This window comes from Caretta caretta, chromosome 4 (assembly GCF_965140235.1).
Source record: "Caretta caretta isolate rCarCar2 chromosome 4, rCarCar1.hap1, whole genome shotgun sequence".
Taxonomy (NCBI): Eukaryota; Metazoa; Chordata; order Testudines; family Cheloniidae; genus Caretta; species Caretta caretta.
The window spans coordinates 70,290,275-70,318,226 of NC_134209.1; the positions used below are offsets into that span (position 1 = coordinate 70,290,275).

Here is a 27,952-nt window from a genome sequence, read left to right on the forward strand (position 1 = left end):
GTTACCTCCTCTTGTAGCTCTCCCACGTGCTTCCTGAGAGATTCTGCAGGTAGACACCTCTCACATTGGATGGTCTCCCCAGGCTGGTTTTCTGAGATGGGGAAATACAAGCCACAGTCTCTGCAAATCCACACCAGTACCTAGGTAGAGGCATCCATAGTCGGGTTCTCTGTCTGGACAGAAGTGCAGCTGGAGCAGCCAGGAGCAGTGTTGGCACTGGTGATGTGGCCTTTCCAAATTGTATTTCATCTCAGAAATAGAAATCAGTGCTGTGCCGGCTTCCAGAAGATTTTAAAAAATGCCCAGGAATGGTGGAGAATTAAATATTTTCATTTAGAAAGGCTCTATTCCTTTTTTTTGCAGGTAGTCCTCAGGATATAAACTGATTGATTGCATCAGAGGTTTGTCATGGTGCTTTTTTCCCCATTAAAAAACAGAATCAGAAAAAGCAATGGATTTACCTCTCCCTGCTCCTCCAGTCTCTCTTTTTTTAGTTGTACTCTTGCGCCTTGCCTACTCTTGATAATTGAATAATTGTTAAATGAAATGATAGTATAGAACAACTAGAAGAACCGGTGGTGTAATGCGTTTGCAGAAATCATATCTTTTTCAGTTGCAAAAAAATGTCCATTCTTGAACACATTTGCAGTTGAAGAAAATCATTAAGTCCCCCTAACGTGGGTGCCATTTTCCAGTCTTCTGTTAAAAAAATAGATAGGGCCAAGAAAAATGATAGTAGTCGTTTTTGGTTTAACTGAGTTGAAGTTGAGTTTTTGTAACAATGTTGTTGTTTCTCTTTCCTACCAATATTGATGATTTTTGTTCGTTTCAATTTGGAATACGAAATAAATAAATACATAAATATATGCGACTATTCAAGAATAACATTACAAGTATGCATTTTGAACTAGGTGAGCAATGAACTGTCCTACCGCATGCCATAAAATCCATTTCCTGAGCTAATTAAAAAGGCCACTGTCCTCTCTTTCTCAAGGCTGTTAATGATGTTTAGGCTGAATAGCAGTCAAGGATAGCTCATATTTATTTATATTAAACTTCTTGAACCATGAAGGTGTGGACCTAGAAACCTATGTAACAATGTCATATTGTTATCAATAACTCCATCCTTCCACCTCCTTGCCTACTACTGTTTGTGACTTACTTGGGGCACCTTGTTTGAAATCTGATAGTGCTTTGTGGCACAGAGTGTCTTTCTGTTTATTTGTACAGCTTGTAACACAGTAAGTCCTCAATCACTTTGTGTGCTACTGTGATACAAATAATAAATATTGATTCGGATGATGATACTATTTGCAAATTTCCATCTTTGATCCCAACCTGTTTCAAAACTGCAACAATTAAAATCACATAATTCCCAGGGCCGTTTCAGGTATTTGGTATCTTCAGATTGATGCTACTCTTTCTCTAGCTGCACCCTCTGCGAAGTATCTGCCTTTTGCCCTATATGGCTGAACCTGGTCACTGGCTGTGACACAAAGGCCTTGTCTAAGTGTTTAGGGTATGTGTAGCTACACACGGCGGTGAAAGGCAGGCTGTGGCTATACTGCACTGTGTAGCTAAGCGCGACAGTGAAAGCATCTGCCATTCCGAACACAGGGAGCTGCTGGAACCTTCCTGGCTGGCTCTCCCCGCCAGAGCTTTTCCTCACTGCTGGAGTCTTTCACTCTGGCATGGAACGTTTCCCACAGTGGGATACTACACTGTTAAAAATAATGGTGTAGAAAAGAGAGGCGCTGCTTGAGCATGTAGAGAGCTATCTAGGGCATATGTTCCTGAATGTCTTTATTGGCCTAAGCAGCACCATCCACACTGCTATTTATACCATGCTTGGGGGCGGGTGCAGTGTTTGTACTCTACATGAGTGTAGACATAGTCAAAGGCTGCATCAACAGTAAGGGACTTTTCTAAAATATATTTAACACTGGGTGCATACCTATTGTAGACAAGGCTCTGGGGTCCATACCAGTTTTCACTACCATGCTTAATATTGTTGAAAAGTTTAAACAATGATGAAAATGGGTCCAGACCTGGAATCCTTGTCTACACTAGGGCTGTAACTTGCAGCTGAAGATATGAAAGAACTGGTGGGAATTTTTTTGTCAACTTCCCGAGTGCAGAGAAGAGTAAACTGACAACTGAAACACATGTTACTCCATTATTTCTTCAATACACCTTTGGAGAAGAGATGCTAAAGCAATATCTGTAAACCTAGGATTTGCTATTGGAAATAATTGTGGATAATGTAAGCATGGTGTTACAGTCCTTGTGATTTAATCCAAATTCTCTTCTGCACATAAGAAATATTTTAGCCTGGTTTATAGTCATAATTTCACTTGTCATGATTGCCAGTATATTCCACACAATAGAAATCTTATAAAAGTGTGGATAATGCAGCTCTACAGAGGAATGTATGAAAGTCTGTGGAACAGTGTACCTGAGATGTAAAATTAGGAGAGCACATCAGTGTTAGCACAATGACGAGACGAATGTCATGTTGTGCATATTAGGTAGCAGTCTGCCTCAGTTTCAAAATAGCATGTCAACAAAGTAGTCATAATTTTTTTTTTCTTTTTCAGCTTCTCAGCAAAGATACCTAATGGGAAGGCTTTACATTTTCATCCTTCGGTTCTGCATTTTGGAATGCAGTGAGTATCTTAGATTATTGTTGTTTTAATTAATAATTAATAGGACTACCACGAAATTGGGGCAAGTTTGGAATGAAAGAGCATTAGCCCAGATCATTCCTTTCTTTGGGAGATCCTACAAGAGAGGTCTCAAAGGAAGGAAATCATCTTAATGGTCTCTCTAGAAAGATCCCCAGGCACATTGTCCTGTTGAGACCATCGTCATATAGGGTCCAGGCTCCCAGCAGCCCTCCTTCTTCCAGATACCTAGCAGTGTGGCTCAGAGCAAGTTGTAGTAAAAATGCTGACATCTTTGTACGCTAGCACGCTGACTGTTCCTGTCCCACTCGTGTAGCTGGGCTAGCGTTAACAAAGGGAATTTTTTTCAGGAAAAAAGAGTGGTATAGACAAGGTACATAGATACTCTTCTCATTCCTCCCAAATCACAAGAAATATGACTCACCACTGGCTGCAGTAAAGTTCCTGGGTTTGAGGAACATTGATCATTGGGGGTCAGGTGAAAACAGTAGCTGCAGGGTTTGGGAGTAGAACACAATGTTAAAAGGAGAATGGGTGACTGTAGACAGGAAACTAGTGAACATTGAGTAAACAGCATTTGTAGGTGATTACTGTAGCTGTACCAAATGGGTTCTTACCATTGGATGGCCTCTTAATGAGATAAGTTGTCTCAGTAGATCTGGGAGTGGGCTTGTTATCGGACAAGACTAACACTTAAATCAAATCTCTGAAAAAACAAACATTGCTAGAATCTGTAAGGGTTTCTGTGCTGCTTAAGTTTTGGCGAGAGGAAAGCTTTTACAGAATGATTAGCAGTTTTATCCCATCAATTACCAAAAAGCACAATCCCCTTGTGAGCTAAAGGAATGTTCTAGAAGAAGCAGAGAATGTCTGCATCAGAAACAGCTTTCAAACTTCTTACCAAAAATATATGGCCTAAAAGAATCATTTTGTCAACTGACCAAGCAAGACTTTTACTTCTCTTAAACATAATTTATTAGTTTCCTCAAAAATCTGTACCCAGCAAGTAAAAAACAACCCAGCCTGACCACTCTGTATATAATGTTTCACAAACTGTTAGTGACTGTATGTGGTTTTTGCTATGTGTAACCGATAAGTTTCAATGTCGTTTATTTTTCTTTATATTTTAAAGGGTCAAATTCTGGGTTGCATAATCTTCAAATACATTAAGCTGACAAATTGTTACATATCAAAACGTTTTAATAGCACCAAAATGTGTTGATTTTTCTTGCAAATTACCAATGTTTATAAAATCAGTAATACTTTGTTTTTTTCCCTTAGGTTACTGGGACTGCCCAGATCTAAAATGCTGTATGCTTACAACCCTAGTAGGGATAGAGAAGTTGTAGTGAATTCAGTGTTTACAGCTACTAGACATTTTCATGTATCTCCTGTTCATAGCAGGGTGAGTGTTGATGTACTCTTGGAAACTATGTAGTGGCGGTGTGCCAAAACTTCATGTTTATTTTGGCCTAAAGTTTTTGTTCTGTGCTCTTTTTCCATGCTACCCCCACCCCAACTCATTCTTTCTCTGTGTTTGTTAGCTTGTGTTTTTGTTTCACTTTTATACCTGGACGGGGAGGGGGGGGGGGAATCCAACCTCCTACAATAAGAGAGGCTCATTTTATGATGGCTGAGAAAGGAAAGAATTTGTCATTGTTAAGATGGTTAAATCCCACTCTACTGTATGTACCATAGTGCTTCTGTGGAGTTCAGTAGTTGAAAGGCCTTAAGCTATTTATAGCCTTGGATTCTCAATCTCTTGAGTATAGTCCTGTATGTTCCTTATAAAGGAGATTTACAATACAATGCTTTTTAAAGATTTTGGATTGCAGTTATAAAAATAACAAACTTCAAGATAATTGTTTAATTAAAACTCTCTTTGTGAAGCTTAAGAACATTTAAAGTATGTAAAAAGTACACTGCGGTGCTCACAATTTGACAAAGCCCATATTTCACCCTCTTCTGGTATGCTGGTATTTTTTCCACCGTTTGCTTATATCCAATCAGCATTTTGACTAGGGCTGGATGAATGGTTCAGCAAATAAGCTTGAACTTGGCTCACATAAATGGGGACGAGTTAGAATTTTCCAGACATAAACTTGATCCTGCTTTTATGAATTAGGCTCAGATTTAGTTGCCAAACTGTATGCCCAGCCTTAACTGTGACTCAGTTCATTAAGCATCATGTAGCTCATGCATTGGTTCACTTCACAGTATGTACTGAACTACAGAGAACTGATTGTTGGGCTGAAAAGTTCTTGGACATCGGTATTGTGTAGGTGGACAAGCTTTTAGATCGTTCTGTTAAAAAATCCAAAGTGACCATTTGATATTCTAAAAATTCTGGGCTCAACACTGCACACTGCTGAGTGCTCTCAGTTCTTGTCTTTATTGGGAGTTGAGTGTGCTCAGTACCTGGCAGGAGGGGGCCCAGCATTTGTGGGGTTCATGCAACTGGATTCATGTATAGAAAGGTCTGATGATAGATGAAGTCAAAGGGAAGGAGCTGCAATTGGCTGTATTGAGCAGCAGGCTTTTATGTTGTCTCTTTAGGTGATTCCAGCAATGGGAAAAATTTCTTTCAGAGTCCTCTTTCTGCCAACAGAGGAAGGCAGTATTGAAAGTTCATTATTTATAAATACCTCATCTCATGGAGTACTTTCATATCAGGTAACTTTTCACTTGATGCGTGCTTCAAAAATGACATCTAAAGACATTAACGTAAAAATCTAATTTTGAAAATATGTTGAATTCCTGACATAACCAGGATGAAGGGAGCAAAGTTTGCCATTGACTAAGGCCCTGGTCCTAAAAACACTTACGTATGCACTTACTGGGCAGTTACTATCAACTGTATGCAGTTACTCTCATTACTGGGGCTACTCATAGTAATACAGTTAAGCACATGTGTGTTTGTAGGATTGGGGTCCATGCCCACCTGCCACAGATAGCTGCTTCTACACCGTGTGGCAGCATAGCATGCACTATGCTGGGATGTAACATAAATTAGAAGTGTTTAGGAAACAGACTTACTGAGTCCTGTGTAGGTGATCTTCGAGCTACAATGGGGTTCTTTTGTGAATAGATGCAGTGGAGTCTCACAGGGTGGAAGGGGTAAATCTTAGCAGTTTTAGGCTTCTTGAAAAATAAAACAAAAGGGTAAGCGATGGTTGGTGACCAGAAGGCTCCTCTTAATCTGGTTACCTGAAGAATTCACCACAAATTTCTTAACTTATTTGACATTAAAATATTTTAAAGGGGAAGTTACATATTTGCGGGGTTTTTCTTTTTGCATTTTGATTAATTTTTAAATTCTTTTCTGCCATTATTTAAAAAAAGAACACCAACTTGAACCACATTGCCCACTCCCTCATCCTGAGACTGCAATAGGAAAGAAGTCTCAAAATGAGATGTAGGACAACTAACTTGAAAAATATACCTGATAATGCACATTATTGGTGTGTGGCATGGGTAGAGGCTCAGAACTGTGGTTGGGGTTTTTTTTTTTTTTTTTAGGGAAACTAGAAGAACAATATACTATATGCTGATTTTATCATCTCACTTTTTTGTCCAGCTTCTCTTCCCATTCATTTGGCTTGTTGCTCTTCATACATCTCATTTCACCTTGTCCTTTTGTGGACAAGTTGTAGGAAGGTGTTTTATAAAATGGTCAGTCATTTCACTCACCACTTAGGCTGAATGTATTAAACCAAATTCATTCCTGGTTGTAACATACAAATTTCAGTGGAGCTACTAACTTACAGCAAGATTTTACCAGTCTGAAAAGATTTTTACAGCCGTCATCTTTAAGAGAATAAAGTAAGAGCTTTAACTCCAGTTATAACAGGGCCACAAACTCTAGGGTAGGCATAACTTCTGTGGTGCAGGAGGCGTTATGATGCACTGTGACAGCATGAAGGATATAAAACACATTTGATGTTCCTATACCCTGTTTATATTTCAGTGAGTATGTAAAAAAAATTTTTTTAAATGTTCCTTGTGGAAAATCCATTACTATAATTTTGAGTTATGGGAAAACGAGGATGAGTATACTTTTTTTAACCTTAAAATACACCTCTACCTCAATATAACGTGGGTTTGCATACAACGTGGTAAAGCTCCGACACGCTGCTCTGAGCAGCGTGTTAAGGGAGCCAGGGCGCTGGATAAGGGGCACAGGGTCTCGGGGGTGGTCAGGGGCTTTCCCCCCACCCCCAAGGGTCTGGGAGGTAGGAGCTCTGGGAGGGGCACTTTTGGGGGCTCCGCAGTACCAGAGTGGCCCGGGGAATTAGCGGGGGGCTGAGAGCAGCCCGCTCCACTTCCCTTGCCCCAGCCATGTCGCTCAGGGGAGCTCAGGGATCCCCCCTGCACTCACCGGAAGCGGAGCAGCCCGGCCCCAGCTCCCAGCCGCGGCGCTCCGCTTCCTGCCACAGGTGAATGCAGGACCTCTCTCCTTCCCCCTTCCCCCACCCCCCCCCAGCGACATGGCTGGGGCTGGGGCAAGGAAAGCAGAGAGGGCTGTGGCTGGGAGATGGCAGAGTGGAATGGGCTGGGGCCGTGTTGCCCCGCTTGCTGCTGCTGAGTACCTGTCAGGGGGCGGGGGTGTGTGGATAGGGGTCAGAGCAGTAGCGTTGGGGTTCTGGGGGTGATTAGGGATGGGGGTCTCTGGAGGGGGCGGTCATGGAACAGAGAACGGGGGGGTCAAAGCAAGTTCGATATAACGCGGTCACCTATAATGCGGTGAGATATTTTTGTCTCCTGAGGACTGCATTATATCAGGGTAGAGGTGTATAGCAAAAACATCTCTTTGCACCAGTAATCAAAATACATTTCAAAGTTAGCATGTGGCTCTTCACTGAAAAAAGTTTTGGGGGGGGTGAGGAATAAGAAAGCAATATAAGAGATTGAAAAGTCACTTCTCAACATGTTCAGTGTGCACCTAAGATTTTAGAAGAGACTAATGAACCCTCTGCCCTCCTGTGACATCACTGGGGGTGAGGAGAACTTCACATTTTGCTTTCTATGGTCCATGTAGGTTTGGGGGCTGCTGATGGGTTGGCTCTGATGTACAGGCTGGATAAAGGAAACTATAAATACCTTATTGAAACACAATCAGCAAATTCATCTTTAAATAAAACCTGACTTAATATTAGGGGCAGAGGATTATCCCAGATGCAGAAAAATTCAACTCTTGCAGCTGTATGATCCCCTCATGTTTTTATTCCATTCTGCATTTCTCTGCAGATATTAAGCTTGTTTTAAAAAGTCTTATTCTGTTGTGAAGATACAACATTGCATGCAGTGTGCTCCTGCTCTGCTAACGCGGCGTTGAAGAAAACTGTGTTCAGCCAAATATCAGTAGTAAAAGTATGAACTCACTCATTCCCCATGCCGTTCTTCTCAGTGGTCTGTGAACAGCAAAGTCTAATGATACATTTTAAAGATGACATGGAATTTTTAAAACAAGTTCCCTCTTTTGCTGCTTTCTGTGTAAAGAAGGCATGAAATGTGTGTTCTCCCTAAATGTTCTTTTTGATAGAAGAGTTGTTGGCTGGAGGTGTCTGATATCGTGGTGCAGTTCACAAGAAGCAGCAGCAACATCCACGTATATGATGTGTCGATTAAAATTGCCTGAAAGACAGAGAATTTGCTTTTTTTTTAAATTGTTTGGAGACACTTATGTTGCATTGATGGGTGCCCTTTTATTAGGGGTACATCATAATGTCTGAATGAATGAATGCACAGAGAGACCTGTCATTACTTTTTAGAGTAGAACTCTCTGCACAAAATGCTGCGTTACCTTTTGTTTTTGAAGTGTAATTTTAAAAACTAGTTGATTTCTTGGAGTCTTACTAACAAAATGAAGTTTCATGGTTTGTGATAATTACCTAAATATCAAATGTTGGAATAATGTACTGTTTTTACAACAGGTATTTGGAATGGGATCTATGGAAACCTCTCCAGAAGATTCTAACAAGCAGCTAGCGAATACCTGTTTACTGCTTCCAAGTATCCAAAACATCCGGATTTCACCAACACTGGTACAGTATGCGTTTTTTTAAAAACACAACATTAATAAACTTAGAAATACAGGAACTTGTATTTTTATTTTCAGGTATGCAAATAAAAACATATTAAAAAAATCTTTACGTATGTTTTTAACAAACGAATTTTTTTCAGAAATTGACTGCAAGTTGCATCACTTGAGATGCGTTTTTTAAAAGATTTTTACATTTCACGTTGTATGAGGGTGAATCTTACTGGTCAATCTTACTTTCTCTTAACAGTCTCATTGTCTGGTTTTTGTGCAGTGGGATAGTAGTGTTATGGTAGGAATTACAAAATGGGGGGAGGTAAAGTTTAAATTAAAAAATTGGCATGAACAGTTGTTTATATGGTTACCTTTGTTTGTTTATTTACAGCTTGATTAAACTTTTTTAACCATGGTGCCTACAATTGGGGTGAAAGCTCCCTAGAATAGTTATTAATTTAAAGGTGACCTGCAGAGTTCAAAAAATTGTATTTGTGACCTTTTCTGCATGTTAATAATGTATAAAATAAGCCCACAGAGATTTTAAAAAGTTATTGGCCTATTTGCCATTGCTTTGAACCTTGTGTAATTATTTGTGCCTACATAAAGTTTGAATAAAATGCTGCTGTATCAGAATGGTGACCATTTGCACACACACTGCACTTGCTTTGAAGGAATTCAAGGCATTCGAGGGTCAGACCCATTGTCTCTTACTTTAGAGCTTGTGTACACATGACCTTTATTCCAGAATAAAACGGTGTGAATTTAAAGAAGAATAGCAATTCCAGAAAAACTCCCATGTGTAGATACTCTTATTCTGGAATCAGAATATGTTTTGCTGGTTTAGCATAATCCGTTTCCAAAGAGAGGAGAATGGGAGTAGCTGTCAACAGAGACAGCAGCTACGGAGGGAAGGGGAGACTCCCAGGGTGGAAGATGGAAAGGAAAGACAGCAGAAACCTGTAGGCAGGGTGTGTAGAAGGGAGAGGGGGATCAGCAGCTTCCTGGGGAAGAGGCATGACAGTATGGACATTAATAAAGTCCCGCGCCGCCCCCCACCCCTTTTTTTTTAAAACTATACTTCATCCCCCATTTTAAAGCAAATCTGTATTTTTAATTAAAAAAATAAACACAGAAAACCAACCCTGCCCTCCCTCTCCCCCCTCCTCTTGTTTAAAAATGTGACTTTCCTTCTGTGGTTTGCTTGTGCCTGTGACTTTTTCTTCTGGACTTTCAGTCTTCTGATTTGGGCAGGGCCGTTCTGAATTTAGGAAGTCAGTCCACCTCATTCTCAATTTTACTTTAAATCGTGAATGTATGTGCAGGGTCAGGTAGCTGTGGGATTCAACTCACTCTGCTTAGTTCAGACATAGAGTGAGCCAAGTCCACTACTTTGACTGAGTGAGCAGGGGACACTATGCTCTCTTAGGTTTGTCATATTACATCTTGCACCGTTCTCCCCTGCCCCCCAGTTTATACACAGTGTGTGTATTTTTTAGGGAGTTTTTTGGAGTTTCACAGTAGTCAAAGCAGCTTACGCAGCTTAAACTTCTCTAACAGGTCCCAAAATAATCTGAGGCCTTACAACTTCTTCCTCCTTAGGAATTCTTTCAGGCTATGTAGATGTCCACCTGTAAAAAAAGGAAATAAGGACAACCCGGGGAATTACAGACTAATCAGCTTAACTTAAGTTCCCAGATAGATAATAGCGTTAAATAATTAAGAAATCAATTTCCAAACACCTAGAAGATAATAAGGTGATAAGTAACAGTCAGCATGGATTTGTTAAGAACAAATCGTGTCAGACCAACCTAGTTCTTTCTTTGACAGGGTAACAAGCCTTGTGGGTGGGGGGATGTGGTATATCTTGACTTTAGTAAGGCTTTTGATACTGTCGTGTATGACCTTCTCATAAACAAACTAGGGAAATACTACCTAGATGGAGCTACTATAAGGTGAGTACATAACTGGTAGGAAGGCCATTCCCAGAGAGTAGTTATAGGTGGTTCACAGTCAAGCTGGAAGGGCGTATCAAGTGGGGTTCCTCAGGGATCAGTTCTGAGTCCAGTTCTGTTCAGTATCTTCATCAGTGATTTAGATAATGGCATAGAGAGTACGCTTACAAAGTTTTCGGATGATGCCAAGCCGGAAGGGGTTGCAAGTGCTTTGGAGGATAAGATTAAGATTGAAAATGATCTGGACAAACTGGAGAAATGATCTGAAGAAAATAGGATGCAATTCAATAAAGACAAGTGCAAAGTACTCTCCTTAGGAAGGAACAATCAGTTGCACACATACCAAATGGGAAATGACTGCCTCGGAAGGAGTACTGCGAAAAAGGATCTGGGGGTCATAGTGGATCACAAGTTAAATATGAGTGAATAGTGCAACACAGTTGCCAAAAAGCAAACATCATTCTGGGACGGTGCCTAGGAGCTGCGGGGACACGGAGCGGGATAGGAAGCCACGCCAACCCCCACCCCTCCCCCAGTACCAGTGGCGCCCCCGGACCTTTTCCATCCCCTCCCCACCCCCCCGAGCACCAGTGGTTCCCTCCCAAGTTTTAGTCAGGGCAGGTTTTTCATAAAAGTCATGGACAGGTCAAAGGCCTGTGAATTTTTGTTTACGGTGACCTGTCCTTGACTTTTACTAAAAATAACCATGATTAAAACAGGTTTCCGAGTAGCAGCCGTGTTAGTCTATATCCGCAAAAAGAAAAGGAGGACTTGTGGCACCTTAGAGACTAAGTGGAAAGTCACTGAATGCATCCGATGAAGTGAGCTGTAGCTCACAAAAGCTTATACTCAAATAAATTTGTTAGTCTCTAAGGTGCCACAAGTACTCCTTTTCTTTTTGCATGATTAAAACATAGCCTTAGTCACTGTGAGAGGGGGAGAGGGGTGTGTGTGTCTAGGGAATAGCTCTTTGGGAATAGGGAACTAGGGATTTAAGACTGAGGAAATCCTGGAGGAAAGTCGCAGTTGCAGCCAAGATCACAGAGGAGGCTAATTGTATAGTATTGTTTTATTGACTATTAAAGCTAAACTCCTCAGAGGGAGGGAGTTTGCACAGTACAACCCTGATCCAGCAAGCACACCTCTGTGCAAATGTTTGCAGAATCAGTCTTATTGAGGCCCTATCTAGGCTGGGTTGTGGACATAGAGGGAAATTACTCTCAAGCTTCACACAACCGCTCTGGTGCTGGTTGAACAATATTTTGAAAACAATCCAGCCAACAGTCTGTGATGTTTTCTCTGTTTGGATGGGTAAAAGTATGCTTCACTGATGATGATTATTACTCAGAACCACCAGACTGGTTTTTTGTTTGTTTTTAATGAATGATCAGAATGTAGTAATATGAAGTAGAATCCTTGAACTTTTATGCTGGAAAGGGAACCTAGTAGGTCAGTTGGTCCAATCTGTTGTTCTTTCTTTAAAGGTTTCTATTTCTGCACCATCTCTACTTGGTGCAAACCAAGAAGTGACTTGAAGATTTGTAGTAATTTTGACTCTTACTCAGTTCTTTTCTCCCTTTGAGAAATTAGCATTCTTCCTCTATTCCCACCCCTGCACTCCTCTTCCTCTCCCTCTGTCCCCCTACCTGCTTTCCCATTAATCTTGCCATTAAAAATGTTCTTTTTAGTAAACTGAGGTTTTTCTTGGAAATTATCTTTATTATCAAACCAACTGCTTCTTGCTTATAGGACGATTTTTACCCTTTTTTATATTTACTATCCCTGTATGTTCAGTACAATTTTCAGAGCAAAACAAAATGTCCATAATAGCAAACCACTTAATCAAACATTCATAATTGCCCCTTTCACCCACAGTAATTAATGAGATGAAATAGTCCCTAGTTACATTTTTACAGACTGATGGGAAGCTTAGAATATCCAAAAGTATAATGGCCCTGTATTAAAGTCCAGGTTGATTTTAATATTTGTTTGCATGTGTGTGTGTTAGAGATGAATGGAGAATGGTAATTCTGTTTCAGGGAAGATTTCAAGATTTGATTTCTTTTCAATTCAGAAAGAAAACCAAAAGTTTCAGAATTCTCCCTGAAAGGGAATTACCATTTTCCACCCAGTCCTACTGGAAGTCCTGACTCTGAGGCACCTCGCCCGGCAGGCTGCCCATGATCCCAAGCTGCTGAAGAGCTGTAAGCCTAAGAGCTTGGGAGCCGGGACTCCCAGGGCGTTCCATCAGCCCATCATGTGTGCTGCTCAGGAGCCAGGCAGGCATGGCATGCTGGTAGGAAACCAGACAGGTTTTCATTGGAACCCTGTCTGGTGTCTGACAGAATTTTGTCAAAATTAAACATATCCACAGAATTGTTTGACTTTGGCAAATCCTGATGAAAAACCATTGAGCTGAAGTTGTGTGTGTGTGTGTGTGTGTGTGTATTCTCAGTATAAAATATATACAGAAGCTACTGCAGATTTGTGAAGGGAATCAAACTGGTTCTATTATCTGTGTCACACAGGGCTCATTCTAGATCTTTTTGACACGGGTTTTTGATTTTTCATTTTGCTTCTTATGAGAACAAGGCACTGTATAATTTCACATTCTGCTATGATTCACATGCCGTAGCAGTTTTCTGTGTTATAGGACAGAATACTTACACAATCAAGAACAGCAGATGAAGGTTTTTTTCATGGAAGCTCTGCTTTTGACAGTGTACTGATTCTAAGATTCCTTATTTTGTCCTCACTTCTGTGATATATGCATCCTGTCAATTATGTAAGACACTTGGCTTGACACACGATGTATATTGTCTGTCATAGCAGAATGAAGAACCCTTTTCTTTTCTGAAGTTATCTTTGTACATTTAAAAAATCCCTATAGACAGCAGGTGAACATAAAATACAGGTGGTGTGTTGGAATTTTTTTTCCCTTTAGTGGCTTCACTCTTTTAAAATAACAAATTACAGCATCCGGGACATTCAAAACAAAACTATTATGATTGGGATTGGTCAACTGGTGCACCAGATTGGCTACTTGACTACTGTGCTCCTAGCAATTGTGGGCAACAAAAGGAAGGCAGAAATTCCCTGCTCTAAGGCATTTAAAATCTAGACTGGACAGAGTGAAACTCAGAAATATAGTAATCACCATAAAAGTTGGGGGAATAAAACTCCATTGACAGGTCAAGTCATTACGACCGTGTAACAATGCCTTCCTCGGCCCCTCCACAAACTCAGTCGGAGACCTCTCCAAAGTACATGCACCAGTGTCCTCTTATTGTTCATGTCTGTTCCCTCCACCTACTATTTACATATCTTACAGACCAATACCCTGGGAGACCGCTAGCTTCTCCTGCTAGCTGGGATCTAGAGCCTGTTGCTCCTCCCTTTCCGTCTCCCCTTTGCTTCCTTCCAGCCAGCTTTATATAGCAGGCTGGCTGCTCAGGCCCGCAGGTGTAGCTGCTCAGGTGATTAGGGCGTGGCCTCCCTGGCCAGCCCTAATTGACTCCCTTTTTAACTGGAGTTGGGCTAACAGGGGCCTGGCTTGGATCACCTAGCCAGCACCCTGTTACAGACCAAAAATCTGGGACAATAGCAAATCATCTTGTGAATCCTACTCCTATTAGGAATGAAATTTTCTCAACGCACGTAGGGCTTTCATAAGGCTTTCCTCATCACCTAATCCCTGATTTAAGGGTTTAGGATAAACTTCATCCTATAAGAAGTTGTTAAACCACATTTGATACGTAATGGAGAGGAGACATGAGAAATGGAACATGACATGAAAAGCCTCCAAAGTAGCAGATATATGACTAAGAGACAGAATAGTCTTTACTCCAAGTAGAGAGAGAAGTAGTTCAAAAAAAGCTATAGAAAAACTTGACTCAGAGTATTACATTTAGATGACCTTTATGTGGAGAAAATCTGAAGGAGTCTTAAGCACTTTGAGCACAGGAAAAGAATACATAAAGTAGTGATGTATAGGCTAGTGAAAAAAAATATAGTTCTTTCCAGGAAGGTTCAGAAGGGAAATCCAAGTTGGATAAGGTTTATCAGACCAATTAGCTGACTTGTAAGTGGTCTGCTCACATAAGCCCATTGTCTTGTTGAAACCCCACTGCCAGTAATAGCTGTGGAAGGTTAATGGTGCATATATTGGATTTGAGAGCTTGATCTACTTGCATAATTTGATTAGGACAAAAAAAAGTGAAATTGCAAAAAGAGGTGAATTGTTTGAGACTCCCATTCCTCAAGAGTGCTGCTGTGCTAGAAAAGGAGGCTTTTTTGAAATGTTTTTTTAAATTATGCGATTAAACTCTGGAGGTGTTAGAACTCCCCCTTGTGGGATTCTGCAATATTTGCTATATAAATTGAGTTAATACCAAAGAAAGCATGTTGACTTTTTGTTTTGTTGTGCTCTACGCAGTCACATATTACATTAGAAGCATTATGCATGGTGTGAATTTACTGTGTGATAAAACCACCACCTTATCAGTAGAAAAAGGCTTCAAAGTGTCTCCTTCTGATCGTATTTCTTTCAGGATTTTAAATGCATGTCTCTTCCCTGAGCAAATAATGTAATAAATTTCCTGTGAGGTTTTTATACAAAAGCTCATCAGAGACAAAAATATGCATTAGGTTATGGCAACTTTTAACATTTTTCACAGTTCTGCCTCTTTCAACTTCAAATTATTTCAGTTTTTTTAAAGGGAAGGATCTAGTAGATTACACTGGCTCCTTGCACCTTTGCAGACCTTGATTCACATTTGAGTGAGGTCAAAACTGAAAAATTGACAGACTGTGATCTTAAATTAGTCCCCAAACCATCATGTAAGTTGGCATAATTGACCATCACTGATGAGGAGAAGCACAGAACTATTATGGATTGTTAGTATGACAAATTATGTATGACAATATTTTACATGGTTTGCATGCATTATATCTGGCTTTAGACAGTGCTCCTGCATGAACATTTTAGAAGCTGGCAAAATAAACACATTCATTTTTTTCTTTCAAATGGATAAAAAGGTGAAGCAACAGAAAATCATTTCTTGGTGGTGGTGGTAGTTTATTTCTTTGCTTTGGTGTGAGGCCTGAACGTCAGGGCTGCATCCAGGAAATCTAACCACTAATTTAGCCTCCCAGCAGGTTTTCAAATATGCTGCTTTACAAGCAGCAAAGAAAATACGCAGGAAGATGAGGAAGGAAGCCTTTATTATATGTAAAAAAAGCATTATAGGAGAAAATCGAGTAGGAGCTTAAGATTTATAAGAGTTCATCATATGTTGCTACTGTATAAAATGTTTAATAATAATAATAATAATAGTTTGACATGGAAGTAGGAGTGGAAATGATACAGTTTCTCATTGAGCAGTGACGGTTGGCAGCCATGTTACCCTAAAATAATAGTCAAATTAAAAAAAATAATTTTTTTTTAAACTTATCACCTTGCTGATGTTACTGTCCGGGATTACATTTTATTGAAATTGAAAGAATTGACAACATTGCCATTTGTTTTTTGCTATTTTGTTGGTTTGCCTTTTGCGTTTCCTTCAACTAGTACAATGAAAATAATGAAGTCAATTTCACACTCATTTATAGTCAGTTTTCACCTGGAGGTTCTCAGTGATGCAATCTTTGGGTGTCATGTATTGCACAAAAACATGTATCTAAAACCAGTGATTTAGATTTATGGATTTTAAAAACAAATGAAAATGTTAGATTTTGTGTAAAAGCTTAGCTTTCAAAAGCCTACATTTTGGAGAAAAAACACTGTATCTTTTGGAATCTCAATAGAAAAGTAATGGGAATAGTTTTTAATTGGCCTTACAAAAAGTTACAAAATGTAAACTTTGGGCCTAATTTGACTGGATAGAATCTGTTAAATCAAACTCTTTGAACTGTTGTCTTCGTTTTTACTTTTCTAGGCAAAAACTACAAATGACAGTCTCTTACAAGTTCATCTTGAATGCAGTTTACATAACAATGTGTGCCAACAACTCAAGGTATGACATATACATTTCATTGTAATGGAACATTGACCAGGGTTTTAGGTATAAACATTAGGGCTGTCAATTAATCACAGTTAACTCATCTGATTAACTTAAAAAAAAATTAGTCGCGATTAGTCACAGTTTTAATCGCACTACTAAACAATAAAATACCAATTGAAATGTATTCAATATTTTGGGTATTTTTCCACATTTTCAAATATGTTGATTTCAGTTACAACACAGAATGCAAAATGTACAGTGCTCACATTATATTATTTTTATTACAAATATTTGCACTGAAAAAATGATAAACAAAAATAGTATTATTCAGTTCACCTCATACAAGTACCATAGTTCAATCTCTTTATCATGAAAGCGCAATTTACAAATGCAGATTTTTATTTATTTATTAATTTAGGTTACATAACTGCACTCAAAACCAAAACCATGTAAAGCTTTAGAGCCTACAAGTCAACTCAGTCCTACTTCTTATTCAGCCAATTGCTAAGAGAAACAAGTTTGTTTACATTTGCAGGAGATAATGCTACCCGCTTCTTATTTACAGTGTCACCTGAAAGTGAGAACAGACGTTTGCATGGCACTTTTGTAGCTGGCATTGCAAAGTATTGTCAAGCGATTAAAAAAATTAATCACACTATTAAACAATAATAGAATACTATTTATATAACTATTTTGGATGTTTTCCACTTCTATCTTTTGGAATCTCACAGCTGTGAGAAGTCTGGGATCCAGATTGCGTCTCTTACCTTATACTTCACCATACTATTTAAGGTCAGCTGAGTGCTCTTTCTCTCAATCCCTGAACTTGGACACTCTTTGTTGCACATTTGAAGGTTCCTCACCTTTGGAATTTATTCCCCTAGTCTGTTTATAGTACACCTTATTCAGAGTGAAGGATTTTACAAATGAAAATGTTTTACAGTCCTAAGGCCAAACCTTCCGGTTGAAACTACTGTTACTGGATTCTTTTGAGGCTTAACCCTTAATGTTGTTTTAATGTTTTTTTATTATTTATCACTTGTATTACTGTGGCACCTCGGAGTCCAAATCATGGACCAGGACCCCATTGTGCTATGCTTTGGTTTTACTTTTTTGTGTAGGTGTGTGTGTGAACTGAGTGTTTGCTGAATGCGCCCTGCAGACTGCAATCTTCTGTTTATCCAGAAAGAGGTGCAGTGTTGCTGGGGAAGGCTTCCCCACGTTGCCCCCCGAAAGTGCCTATTCGGGTGGAATTTGCTTTCTGTACCTGTGTAGTTCTCTGCCTCTACTGAGAATTCCATCAAAAGTTCTAATTACTGCCCCGGGATTGGTACCTTTGATGTGCATAGAACGTTTGTCCATTAGAAATTGGCTGAGACCATCAATTCAGTATGTTTTATTCTAATTGGATTATTTTATGAAATTTCCCCTCCTTTTTTCCTCCTTTGTCACTCCAGAGTTGCTGTTTTATGTCTGACGATCCAGTGCTGCTAAAAATGAGATTAGTACTAAGAATGGAAAACTCCCAGCAAGAATTTGTGGATCACAGACAGTACTTACTGGAGAATCTTTTTGTAGTTTATGTAGCAATGGACAAAACTGAGACCTCAGGTAAATCCAAGACGTGACTGTTAATTTTAATAGAAATTGCTTTTATATACACTTCAGAATCTGGTATACACCAATATATTGATCTCAGTGACATCCTCTTTATTTTGCTGTTTAATGAGAAGGCCAGATTAGTGAAATGAAACGGTTTGACATTTTGTGTTTAATGTAGAATTACTGTGGTGGTGTTTCTTAATGAAAGAGGTAGCATCCATCTGCAGTTGTAAACTACATCTGTGACATTCTTTTCTTTTTCCCTTAAGATTTGTGTATGGAACAGAAATGTCCTTTTCTTAGGTGTCTGTTTAAATAGCACAAAATGGGTAGTGGTGGTGGTGTTTGCTTTTGTTTTCACCTTTCAGCAAAAGTGCAATTGATGAAAACTGTAGTATTCAAATTTCCAAGGAATTAGATTAACAGAACTAGACCTGCAAAGAAATCAGGACCTAGAAAGAGCAGGCATTGTGGAAATTACTGTGATAATATAATACAAAGGATCTTCATAACATCATTTTTGGAGGCTAGAATTCCACAAGCGAAGTAACCATCTACATACATTTTTTGCATCATACGTTTGTTGGGTAAATAGGTAATTTTTCTTCAAATCCAAGGGATTAGATATCCTTGATTTTTAATTATTTATAGCGCATCACCACCTTTATAATTGTTTAGGTTTTTTGGGACATTAGAACAAAAATAAGGTTTTCTGCCAGTTGTACTGTCTGCTAGAAGAAAAAACAACTTGTGAAAACAGATAAATGATTCACTTATCGTTTTTACTATATTTCAAGGTCTGGGTGCAAAACGCATTTATTGTTCTTCCAGAGCCTGCTGTGTGGTTGGAAGCGTTGGTAGTTTAGTGGAGTGATACTTACATTTGACTGATGGAGCTGATATGTCCACAGTAAATCTATTTCCCCTCACATCTGAGATAGCAGTGTTTTGCTGCACTGACTTGTGGAAGCATACTTATTCTTACACTTGTGGATAAATGTTCACATCTGTCATGTCCAGGGGTATGGCTGTAACATCCTTTTTAATGGATTCAGGTGATAGAAGAGCATTTTAAAAAGCTACACGCTTCCTCAATATAATGCAAATCATAAATCCCTATACACTAGGGTAAAGGCCCATCATAATTCCTTTATGATGCTGGCAGTGGGAAGTTATAGATCTTTTGCCTTGATGGTTCCTGTGGGCAGCTTTTCAACTTCAGATAATAATCTTTGTTAGTTTTCTTTATGTTGATGTGCTTAAGTAAGAGAGACTTGGAGTCTGCGTCTCTTCTCACTACACCAATGTGAATCGAGAGTAACTCTGTTCAAGTCAGTAAGCCAGATCATGTGTTCTGTGGCCTGCAAATTTGGGGTGTATGTTCATGTATGTGTGTGTGCAAAGGAGGCTTTATAGCACATTTGTGGCTCCCTGATCTTGGGATCACTTTGGCTCCTACAGTAACTTAGTGCAGTTTTAGCCACACACCTCTCCCACAGCCATACTTCCTATTGTTTGTTGATCTTTTGATTTTGGATTAATTATTTTGATTACTTAAGAATTCCCAGCACTTTGAGACTTGATAGGTTATTGTCCCAAGGTCATGCCCACTATTAAAATTACTGTTCAGTTGGGAACCCCGATGTGCATGGTTACAACTTTCACACATCGGAAGAACCTTCTGTGTTTGTAATAGTTTTATTAACGTAGTGAGAAAAGTTACAAACACTCCAGACCAGCAAGGTGGATAGAGATAATTCAAAATGTGTCTCTGAGCATCCATATATTCACACCGTCCCTTGCAAAAGGACCTGAAGTGTTTGTTATCATCCTCATCATCAGACTCACCATCATTGCCAGTGGTCACCACCCTGGGGTCTCCCAAGAGTTACATCTCCCACACAGGTCAGGATGCAACTTTTATAATGTGTTAAACTGCCACTATGCCTAATGCGTATTCACAGTAGAGGTTTCTCCTCTTTTCCTTATGTGTATTTCCTCACCCTACTAATGTTGGGGTGCCTTTCTCCCATAGGTTACTAGCCTGTTTATTTCAAGCTTGTTAATTACCATGGTACTCTTGTGGTCAGACCTCTGCTAATGTACCTTACTTAAAATATCCCAAGCTGGTATGAATTGGCATCTTGTGGTTACCTGTCAGCAGTTTAGTTATTACTGCATTCTGTCTTGTCTCTTTTATAATCTAGGGTTACTCCTAGTTAACTGTGTATGCTAAGGCTTTTGGGCCTTATGCTTTGTTACCTAAGCTATTGTTTTACAGGCCTTGTAATGGTTCTGCCTTAACTTAATACCCCGTCTTACTTGGCAAATACCTATCTCTATGGGCTACCCTATACCATGGCCTGGAAAAAGGGAGGCTATGCTGGCTCTGTGGATAGGGCTGTGTGCCAGCTGGGAATTTAGGAGCTGGTAATAATGTCAGCTTTCCAGCTGATTTTTGCCCCCAGAATTAGGGCCAAAGATATGGCATGGTGGATTTACACCAGCATAAAATGGTGTGAGAGGAGAGTCAGGCCCAATGTGTGATTAACTTCTAATTTTTACAAGAGACATTTTTTCACATAGAATAATTCTATCTCCTAATTTTCATTTAAATAAGTTTGATATTGTTTCTCATATTACTGTCTGACAAAGCAGTAGTACTTTGATCTTTGGTACTTATCTGGATGTTCATTTTTTTTGGACAGATGATTCCACAATAAACATGTATGTATTGCATTCAGGGAACAGCGTTTTACAGATACAGGTAATTACGTTCTTCATGCAATCCTATTCAGAGGTATTGAATTTAATTAGGATGTTAACTAGCTTTACTACTTACTTTTTTGCTGTCGCCAGATAGCACACTTCTTTATTTTAAGACGCATTTACCACATTTAAGTTTGTATATGTGTCCAGCAGCATTTGTAGATTGTAAACAACAGCTCAGATAATGATTTTTAATGTACCGGTTAACCGAAATAAAAGCCACAAAACTATTCATCACATACGATAAATGACTGTTCCTTCTAAGTTTGTCAAGAAGATGAATTAAATACTAAAAATATAATAATAATGGTAATAGTGCTACAGGGATTGGTAATGTATCATTTTAATGCAGGACATACAGCGTTTCTCACAGAAGGATACATCATCTGTGCAGTTTGAGCCAATACAACTTCCTTCTTCAACCACAAATTTTACAAAAGTTGCTTCCATTGTTTGCAAAGGTACAGTATGTATATTTTATGTATATAATATGATTACATGAGGTACATATCGAGGTACTTATAAGGTACTCTGAAAAGGCTCAAGACAAACTTATCTGTGCAGCGTTGCTCTCTTAAAACATACTGGGCTAGGAGGAGGAAGAATTCTTTGTACTTATTTTATTTCCATCCTATTTTGTATCATTCTGTAACTCTCACACGTGTGCGCTCTCTCTCCCCACATACACACACCCCTGATCATAGATTCAATACAGGCAATATTAACAGGAAGAGAGAGTGGGTGACTAATAAGATTGTCAGCTGATTGTCAGCATTTGTTGCATGTACCTTTTAGGTTCCCTTTAATCATTTGGATGATTCTTTTATTTTAAAAATCTTAAATAGTACACTTTTGTGCTTGGGTGGTACATTTTTATGGCAGTTTTTGTCAGGATAGTTTGAGAGAATTGCCTGAGTCAACAAAGCATGTTTGTGGAAGAGCTAGGGTTAATGTTTAGAAGTTGCTGTTTCCAGTCAGCCCCATGCTCTTACCACTAGGCCATGTCGATGATCTACTGCAGGGGTTCTCAAACCTCATTGCACCGTGACCCCCTTCTGACAACCACAATTACTACATGACCCAGGAAGGGGGACTGAAGCCTGAGTCCTGCCATCCAGGGCTGAAGCCCTTGAGGTTTGGCTTTGACCCTGGGTGGTGGGGTTCGGGCTTTGGCTTTGACCCCGGGCTCCAGCAAGTCTAATGCCAGCCCTGGTGACCTCTTTAAAACAGGGTCGTGACCCACTGTTTGAGAACTGCTGATCTACTGCATTATTACTGAAATTCTTATTTAGTTTCCCTGACTTGGATCACTGTTGTCGTGCAAACTTTGTCACTTATGTACTCTGTAGTGCTCTACACATTTTTGTTATGCTTTCGCCCTTTTGATCAGTGCTTCCAAATTCTTTCCTCCGCTTCTTATAAAAACATGTGTTTTGTTTTCTTTGTCTGTCTGTTTTGGGAGTGGTGATGGGGACGACAAAATACATTTGCTCAAAGAATTTACTTCATAATGAGTGTGGGACTCATCCTTCTAAGAAAGAGCAGGCAAAGAAAGCGGTAGAGGGGTAGAGTGAGTTTTTTATTTTCCCAGGCATGCCTTTTATTTCTTGAGGGCAGCAGCTTGGTTCAGTAGCTAGGGTAGCGGACGGGGAGTAAGGAGACTTGAGCTCTGCCACTGACTCCCTGTTTGATCTTGGACAAATCAGTTTTATGGTCTGATTTTCTGAAGTGCTGAGCACCCATGAATGTCTTAAGTCAATACTCAGCACATCTAAAAATCAGAATATTAACGTTCACATCCCTTGATTTTGCCCTCTGTAAAATAGAGCTGTTGATACAGACTTTCCTTTGTACAGATCTTTGAAATCCTCACATGAAAAGCATTATTATTACAGCGATTTTATTCAAATATATATGCTTACTTTTCCTTTATAAAGCTGCGTCGTGTGACGATGAAATCCATTATACTAGTGATGTGAAGATGAATCCATTAGAAGGCACTGCAACACTAAAAGCATGTCTTTCCCATCCTGTGACGGAAGGGTAAGTTGATTGTGGGATTTTTTTAAACATTCGCTAGAATTGTAAGGAAACTGTAGAATGTGCTCAAATGTATGCTGTAGAGTCAAAGCAAGCTAACTTTCTCACTTAATGGTACTAAGCACAAGTGCACAGACTGCTGCCTATCGTTGCTGTGTCTTTCAACAAAATAAAACCCCATGGCATCTCATATAATAGTTTTGTATTTCATACACGTGAACCTTCAAGATTCAGTAAGAAGAAATCTAAACAGTTACGGTCACATAGGCCTGATTTAGAATCTGAGATAAATTTACAGCTCTCTTTTTCCTACTTTAGAGGAACAGTACTGTAATGGAAAACTGGAAATTGAACATTTTTTCTAGTCTTGACTCAGTAGTGTTATCACAGCTACCACATTATAAGAGGGAAAGCACTAGGCAGCATTGTACTCTAAAGTAGCGAGACAGAAGTATGACTAGCTATCCATCCCTCTTAGAGTTGCTTTGTCTTCTGATCTTTAATATAATAATTTGTTCTTCCTCCAGAGTCCTTAAAAACACTCGTTTCCCAACAGTGAAACTTTTATCTGTCTGGCTGTCTGAATGGCTTCCCATGTTCAAGGACCCATGCATTTTTAATCTGTGTTTTTCTACAGGTATTTTGGAGTTGACCCTGCTGCAGCATTATTTCACATAGAGCCACATCATAATACTTCAGGATTTTGGTCTATATGGTTTACAAACAATTTTGATTTTAGCATTGAACTAAATGATGTCTTTGTAGCCAGAGAGACTAAGAACATTTTAAAGGTAAGTTTTATTTTAGAATCCTATAAATGTCTTTTCCTTAATGTAAAAGGGTTCAGTCCTTCAAAATTCTGAGCAAGTTCTTTGGGGAACTGAGTGTCCTCAATTCATATTGAATTTGGTGGGAGTTGGTGAAAAGTGCTGTGTGTCTTTATCAGGCCCCAGAAGACTACAGTCCATTATTTGGTGTGATTGTTTTAGTATATGTTAGAGTAAATCCTGGCTGCAGTGGCAGTCGTACATGTGCATTAAAGTACAGAATTTTGCCCTGTCATAGTAAATGTTCTCACAATTGCTGCTTATGCTATTGGTACATGTTAGGAGTGAAACTCTCTTCATAGGCTATATTGGAAATCTTTTGGTGAATGGATGAGCTTTGTGCAAAGTTATTAAAGATTTTACAAAAGAGAGGCCTTATTTTTAGAAGTTTAGGCAAAATTTTTCATGTAATTGCTTCATTAGAACAAACAACGCTGATGTGTGCATGCTCAAATGACAAACTAGGCATAGAATTAGCCATTTGTGCACTCAGATCCCAGATTCATCGGTAAAATCACAAAGGTTTCAAAGATAAATTAGGTGTACAAATGCACGTGCCTAGAATTTTTAAAAATCAAATGCAATTGTATTTAAAAAGGTACTTTAGTGTCCTGATAGTTTACCCTCATGACCAATGTTTTTTACGTATGTGTGTATAGAAGTTAAGAATTTCATGATAGTAGAAGCAAAACAATTAGGAGCAAATATCACCTTTAGAAATATATAATTCATATCCAAAAGTACACTTAAATAATTCTTGCAGTTTTGATTTTAAAAACCCCCACAATTTTTGACCAATATGATCTGATTGTTTCCTTCTAGATTCTGAACTTCGCTGAACCCTTGACTCTACCTCCAGGCTGTTGGAATGTATTTTCTTTGAAGCTCAGTGTCAAAGACACTGTAATAAATGTATTTTCCAATGTATTTTTGGCTACAAATGTAGGAGTGATGTTTGCAATACCTCTGCGGATTTATTCAACTCTGTCCAAGGTATTGTATTCCACAGACTTGTTTGTATATTGCATACAAAAAACTATGTTAACGTTATTTAGCTGGCAAAACCAGGTGCTCAAAAGTGGGGAAGTGACAGATTTATGGTTGCCCATGCCACCTTAATACTTCCCTTTGCTATGTCCATATCCTATGCACTGATTGAAGTAGGGGCCCAATGGAAAATAGTATATGATTATGTAATTAAAGATCGTATCATATGTATGCTCAAAGGAGCTTAATTAAGGTCCTGGGGTTTTTAGATCTTACTGTTTCTAGAGCCTAGTAATCTTCATTAATAGGTATTAGATTTTTTGGAATAGTAAATCATAGAATAAGGCAGGGGTGGCCAACGTGAGCCTGAGAAGGAGCCAGAATTTACCAGTGTACATTGCCAAAGAACCACAGTAATACATCAGCAGCCCCCCATGAGCAGCCAGTGTGTCATAAATATAAAGGGAAGGGTAACCACCTTTCTGTATACAGCGCTATAAAATCCCTCCTGGCCAGAGGCAAAATCCTTTCACCTGTAAGGGGTTAAGAAGCTAAGGTAACCCCACTGGCATCTGACCCAAAATGGCCAATGAGGGGACAAGATTCTTTCAAATCTGGAGGTGGGGGGAGGGTCGGTCTGTCTGTGTGATGCTTTTGCCGGAAATCGGATCAGGAATGCAGCCTTATAACTCCTGTAAAGTTAGTAAGTAATCTAGCTAGAAAATGCATTAGATTTTCTTTTGTTTAATGGCTTGTAAAATAAGCTGTGCTGGAGGGAATGTATATTCCTCTTTTTGAGTCTTTTTGTAACTTAAGGTTTTGCCTAGAGGGATTCTCTCTGTTTCTGTAGGGATTCTACAGGGAAACCTGTAAGGTATTTACCATCCTGATTTTACAGAGGTGATTCTTTTACCTTTTCTTTAGTTAAAGTTCTTCTTTTAAGAAGCTGATTGATTTTTCATTGTTCTTAAGATCCAAGGGTTTGGGTCTGTGTTCACCTGTAGCAATTGGTGAGGATTCCTACCAAGCCTTCCCCAGGAAAGAGGTTGTAGGGCTTGGGGGGATATTTTGGGGGACGACTTTTACAAGTGGTCTCTTTCCCTGTTTGTTTAAAATGCTTGGTGGCGGCAGCATACTGTTCAAGGACAAGGAAAAATTTGTACCGTGGGGAAGTTTTTAACCTAAGCTGGTAAGAATAAGCTTAGGGGGTCTTTCATGCAGGTCCCCACATCTGTACCCTAGAGTTCAGAGTGGGGAAGGAACCTTGACACAGCACCTCCTGCTCACTGATCAGCGCCTCCCCTCCCGATCAACTGTTTTGTGGTGTGCAGAAGGCTCAGAGGGGAGGAGCGAGGGCATAGAAGGGGAGGGAGCGGGAGGGATGGAGTGGGGGCAAGGCCTGTGGCAGAGCCAGGGGTTGAGCAGTGAGCACCCGCCGATACATTGGAAAGTTGGTGCCTGTAGCTCCAGTCCTGGCGTCGGTGCTTCTACAAGGAGCCGCATATTAACTTCTGAAGAGCCACATGTGGCTCCGGAGCCACAGGTTGGCCACCCCTAGAATAAGGGATGGGAAGGATCTACTGAGTGAGATTTTCAAAGGGAGCTCAATCCAACCTCCATTCATGCAGAATCATACAGCGGTGTATCATTCATCCAAAACAAGGGCTACAACGTTTCAGGCTTTCTGTTCTTGAATAAATTTGATTGATTAAAGTTTTAATGTTCATTGGTTAAATGTATCTAGATTTCTTTTATTTACAGTGTTGCTTTGTCAGATGTTCAAGCATTGTTTTTCTGCAGGGGGATCTCCATTTTGAAGCCGTTGCACATTGTGATATACACTGTTACTTGGGAAAGTCTGATACAGGTAGGTTTATTTTATTTTTAGGCCTCTACTAGCAGTTTGGTAATGTAGAAAAAGTAGCTAAAAAATATTTGTATTTGTTACTGGATTTGTAGTACAAATATATATATGGTTAGTACAAGTAAGTTTTATGTCATTTAAGAATATCCTAATTTCTTAAATTGTTGCTCCTCTGCATGGATTTTAGTAATGTGTAGCAAACACAATATTCCAGATTTCTAATTCCTGCTCACAGAACTCAAAAATGCTTAAACCAGTTCTAACTTCCAAAATATATTTTTGACTTTAATGGAATTTGTTTGTTTGAGAAAATTATCAGCAATTGGAAGAGGGGAGCTAAAATGGAAATGATTATTGGCTACTGGCAGGTGCTATAACATAATTTTGCACCATGTTAGAGATACTGAACTGTGATCCGTATATCCCATTGACATCAGTTAAGAGTTCTGTATAAAAATCTGAGATGAAATATAGCCCTAAAATTCCAAATGTAAGATACAGCAAAAAAAAGTCCTACTTGAGTGTTCAAAAGCATGCACAACTAGTTGTACAAATATCCAATTTACGCACACGTACCTGTTTTTTTTAATAACTTGAAGAACTGGTATCAATACAGAAAGCTATGGGGCAGAGTGATAAAGGTAGTAAATGACGTTTTAGTAAAATATGGGAAATCTATTATCATTTTAGCAAATCTGTTTTGGAAAGGGAGTTTGTCTCTGGACCATTCTACGTGGAATGTGGATTCCGAACTTGCAAGTGAGCTTTATGAAAGATGGCAGAAAATAAAACATGGGGAAGCCTGCAGGTTTGTACAAAGACTGTTCACGTTCTTAATTCCAGCAGCTAGTAGTAAATTTCATATTGTATTATAAGAAACAAATTTTGCTGTGCTATAGTAGTATACTTGAAAATAAGAGCAAAAACTTTCAGACTCTGGTGCCTTAAGTTAGTCTTTTCATTAGGTGTTCCGAGATTCAGAGCAGCTAAGCACCTCATCTCCCATTTTAACTCAGTGTCAATAATTGGTTTAAATACCTGAACACTGGATGTAAATAACATTTTGACTGTAGTAACCTCACCACTGCTACTTCACTCTGAAAGAGGACAAAGCATGTGTCACAAGATCAGATATGGCAGCTGCACAAATCCTCTCTGTCCACAGGTTGAAAAGTAGCCTTTTCAGGG

General features: G+C 39.3%; 1 protein-coding gene across 5 annotated transcripts in view; it reads left to right on the forward strand.

The window, feature by feature from the left end:
* The window catches only part of TMEM131L (transmembrane 131 like), a 134,112-nt gene that overhangs the window by 59,548 nt on the left and 46,612 nt on the right, over positions 1 to 27,952 (forward strand). For 3 of the 5 annotated variants that reach the window (XM_075127750.1, XM_048847422.2, XM_075127752.1), the window contains exons 4-17: positions 2,598 to 2,666; positions 3,966 to 4,089; positions 5,241 to 5,357; positions 8,618 to 8,728; positions 16,610 to 16,687; positions 18,133 to 18,286; positions 20,120 to 20,182; positions 20,986 to 21,044; positions 21,399 to 21,507; positions 22,984 to 23,089; positions 23,724 to 23,877; positions 24,736 to 24,906; positions 26,701 to 26,767; positions 27,455 to 27,572. In XM_075127750.1, the coding sequence (XP_074983851.1) occupies positions 2,598 to 2,666; positions 3,966 to 4,089; positions 5,241 to 5,357; positions 8,618 to 8,728; positions 16,610 to 16,687; positions 18,133 to 18,286; positions 20,120 to 20,182; positions 20,986 to 21,044; positions 21,399 to 21,507; positions 22,984 to 23,089; positions 23,724 to 23,877; positions 24,736 to 24,906; positions 26,701 to 26,767; positions 27,455 to 27,572 (1,500 nt within the window). The remainder of the gene's footprint in view (positions 1 to 2,597; positions 2,667 to 3,965; positions 4,090 to 5,240; positions 5,358 to 8,617; positions 8,729 to 16,609; positions 16,688 to 18,132; positions 18,287 to 20,119; positions 20,183 to 20,985; positions 21,045 to 21,398; positions 21,508 to 22,983; positions 23,090 to 23,723; positions 23,878 to 24,735; positions 24,907 to 26,700; positions 26,768 to 27,454; positions 27,573 to 27,952) is intronic. The other 2 variants (XM_048847424.2, XM_075127751.1) reach the window with 2 other exon arrangements.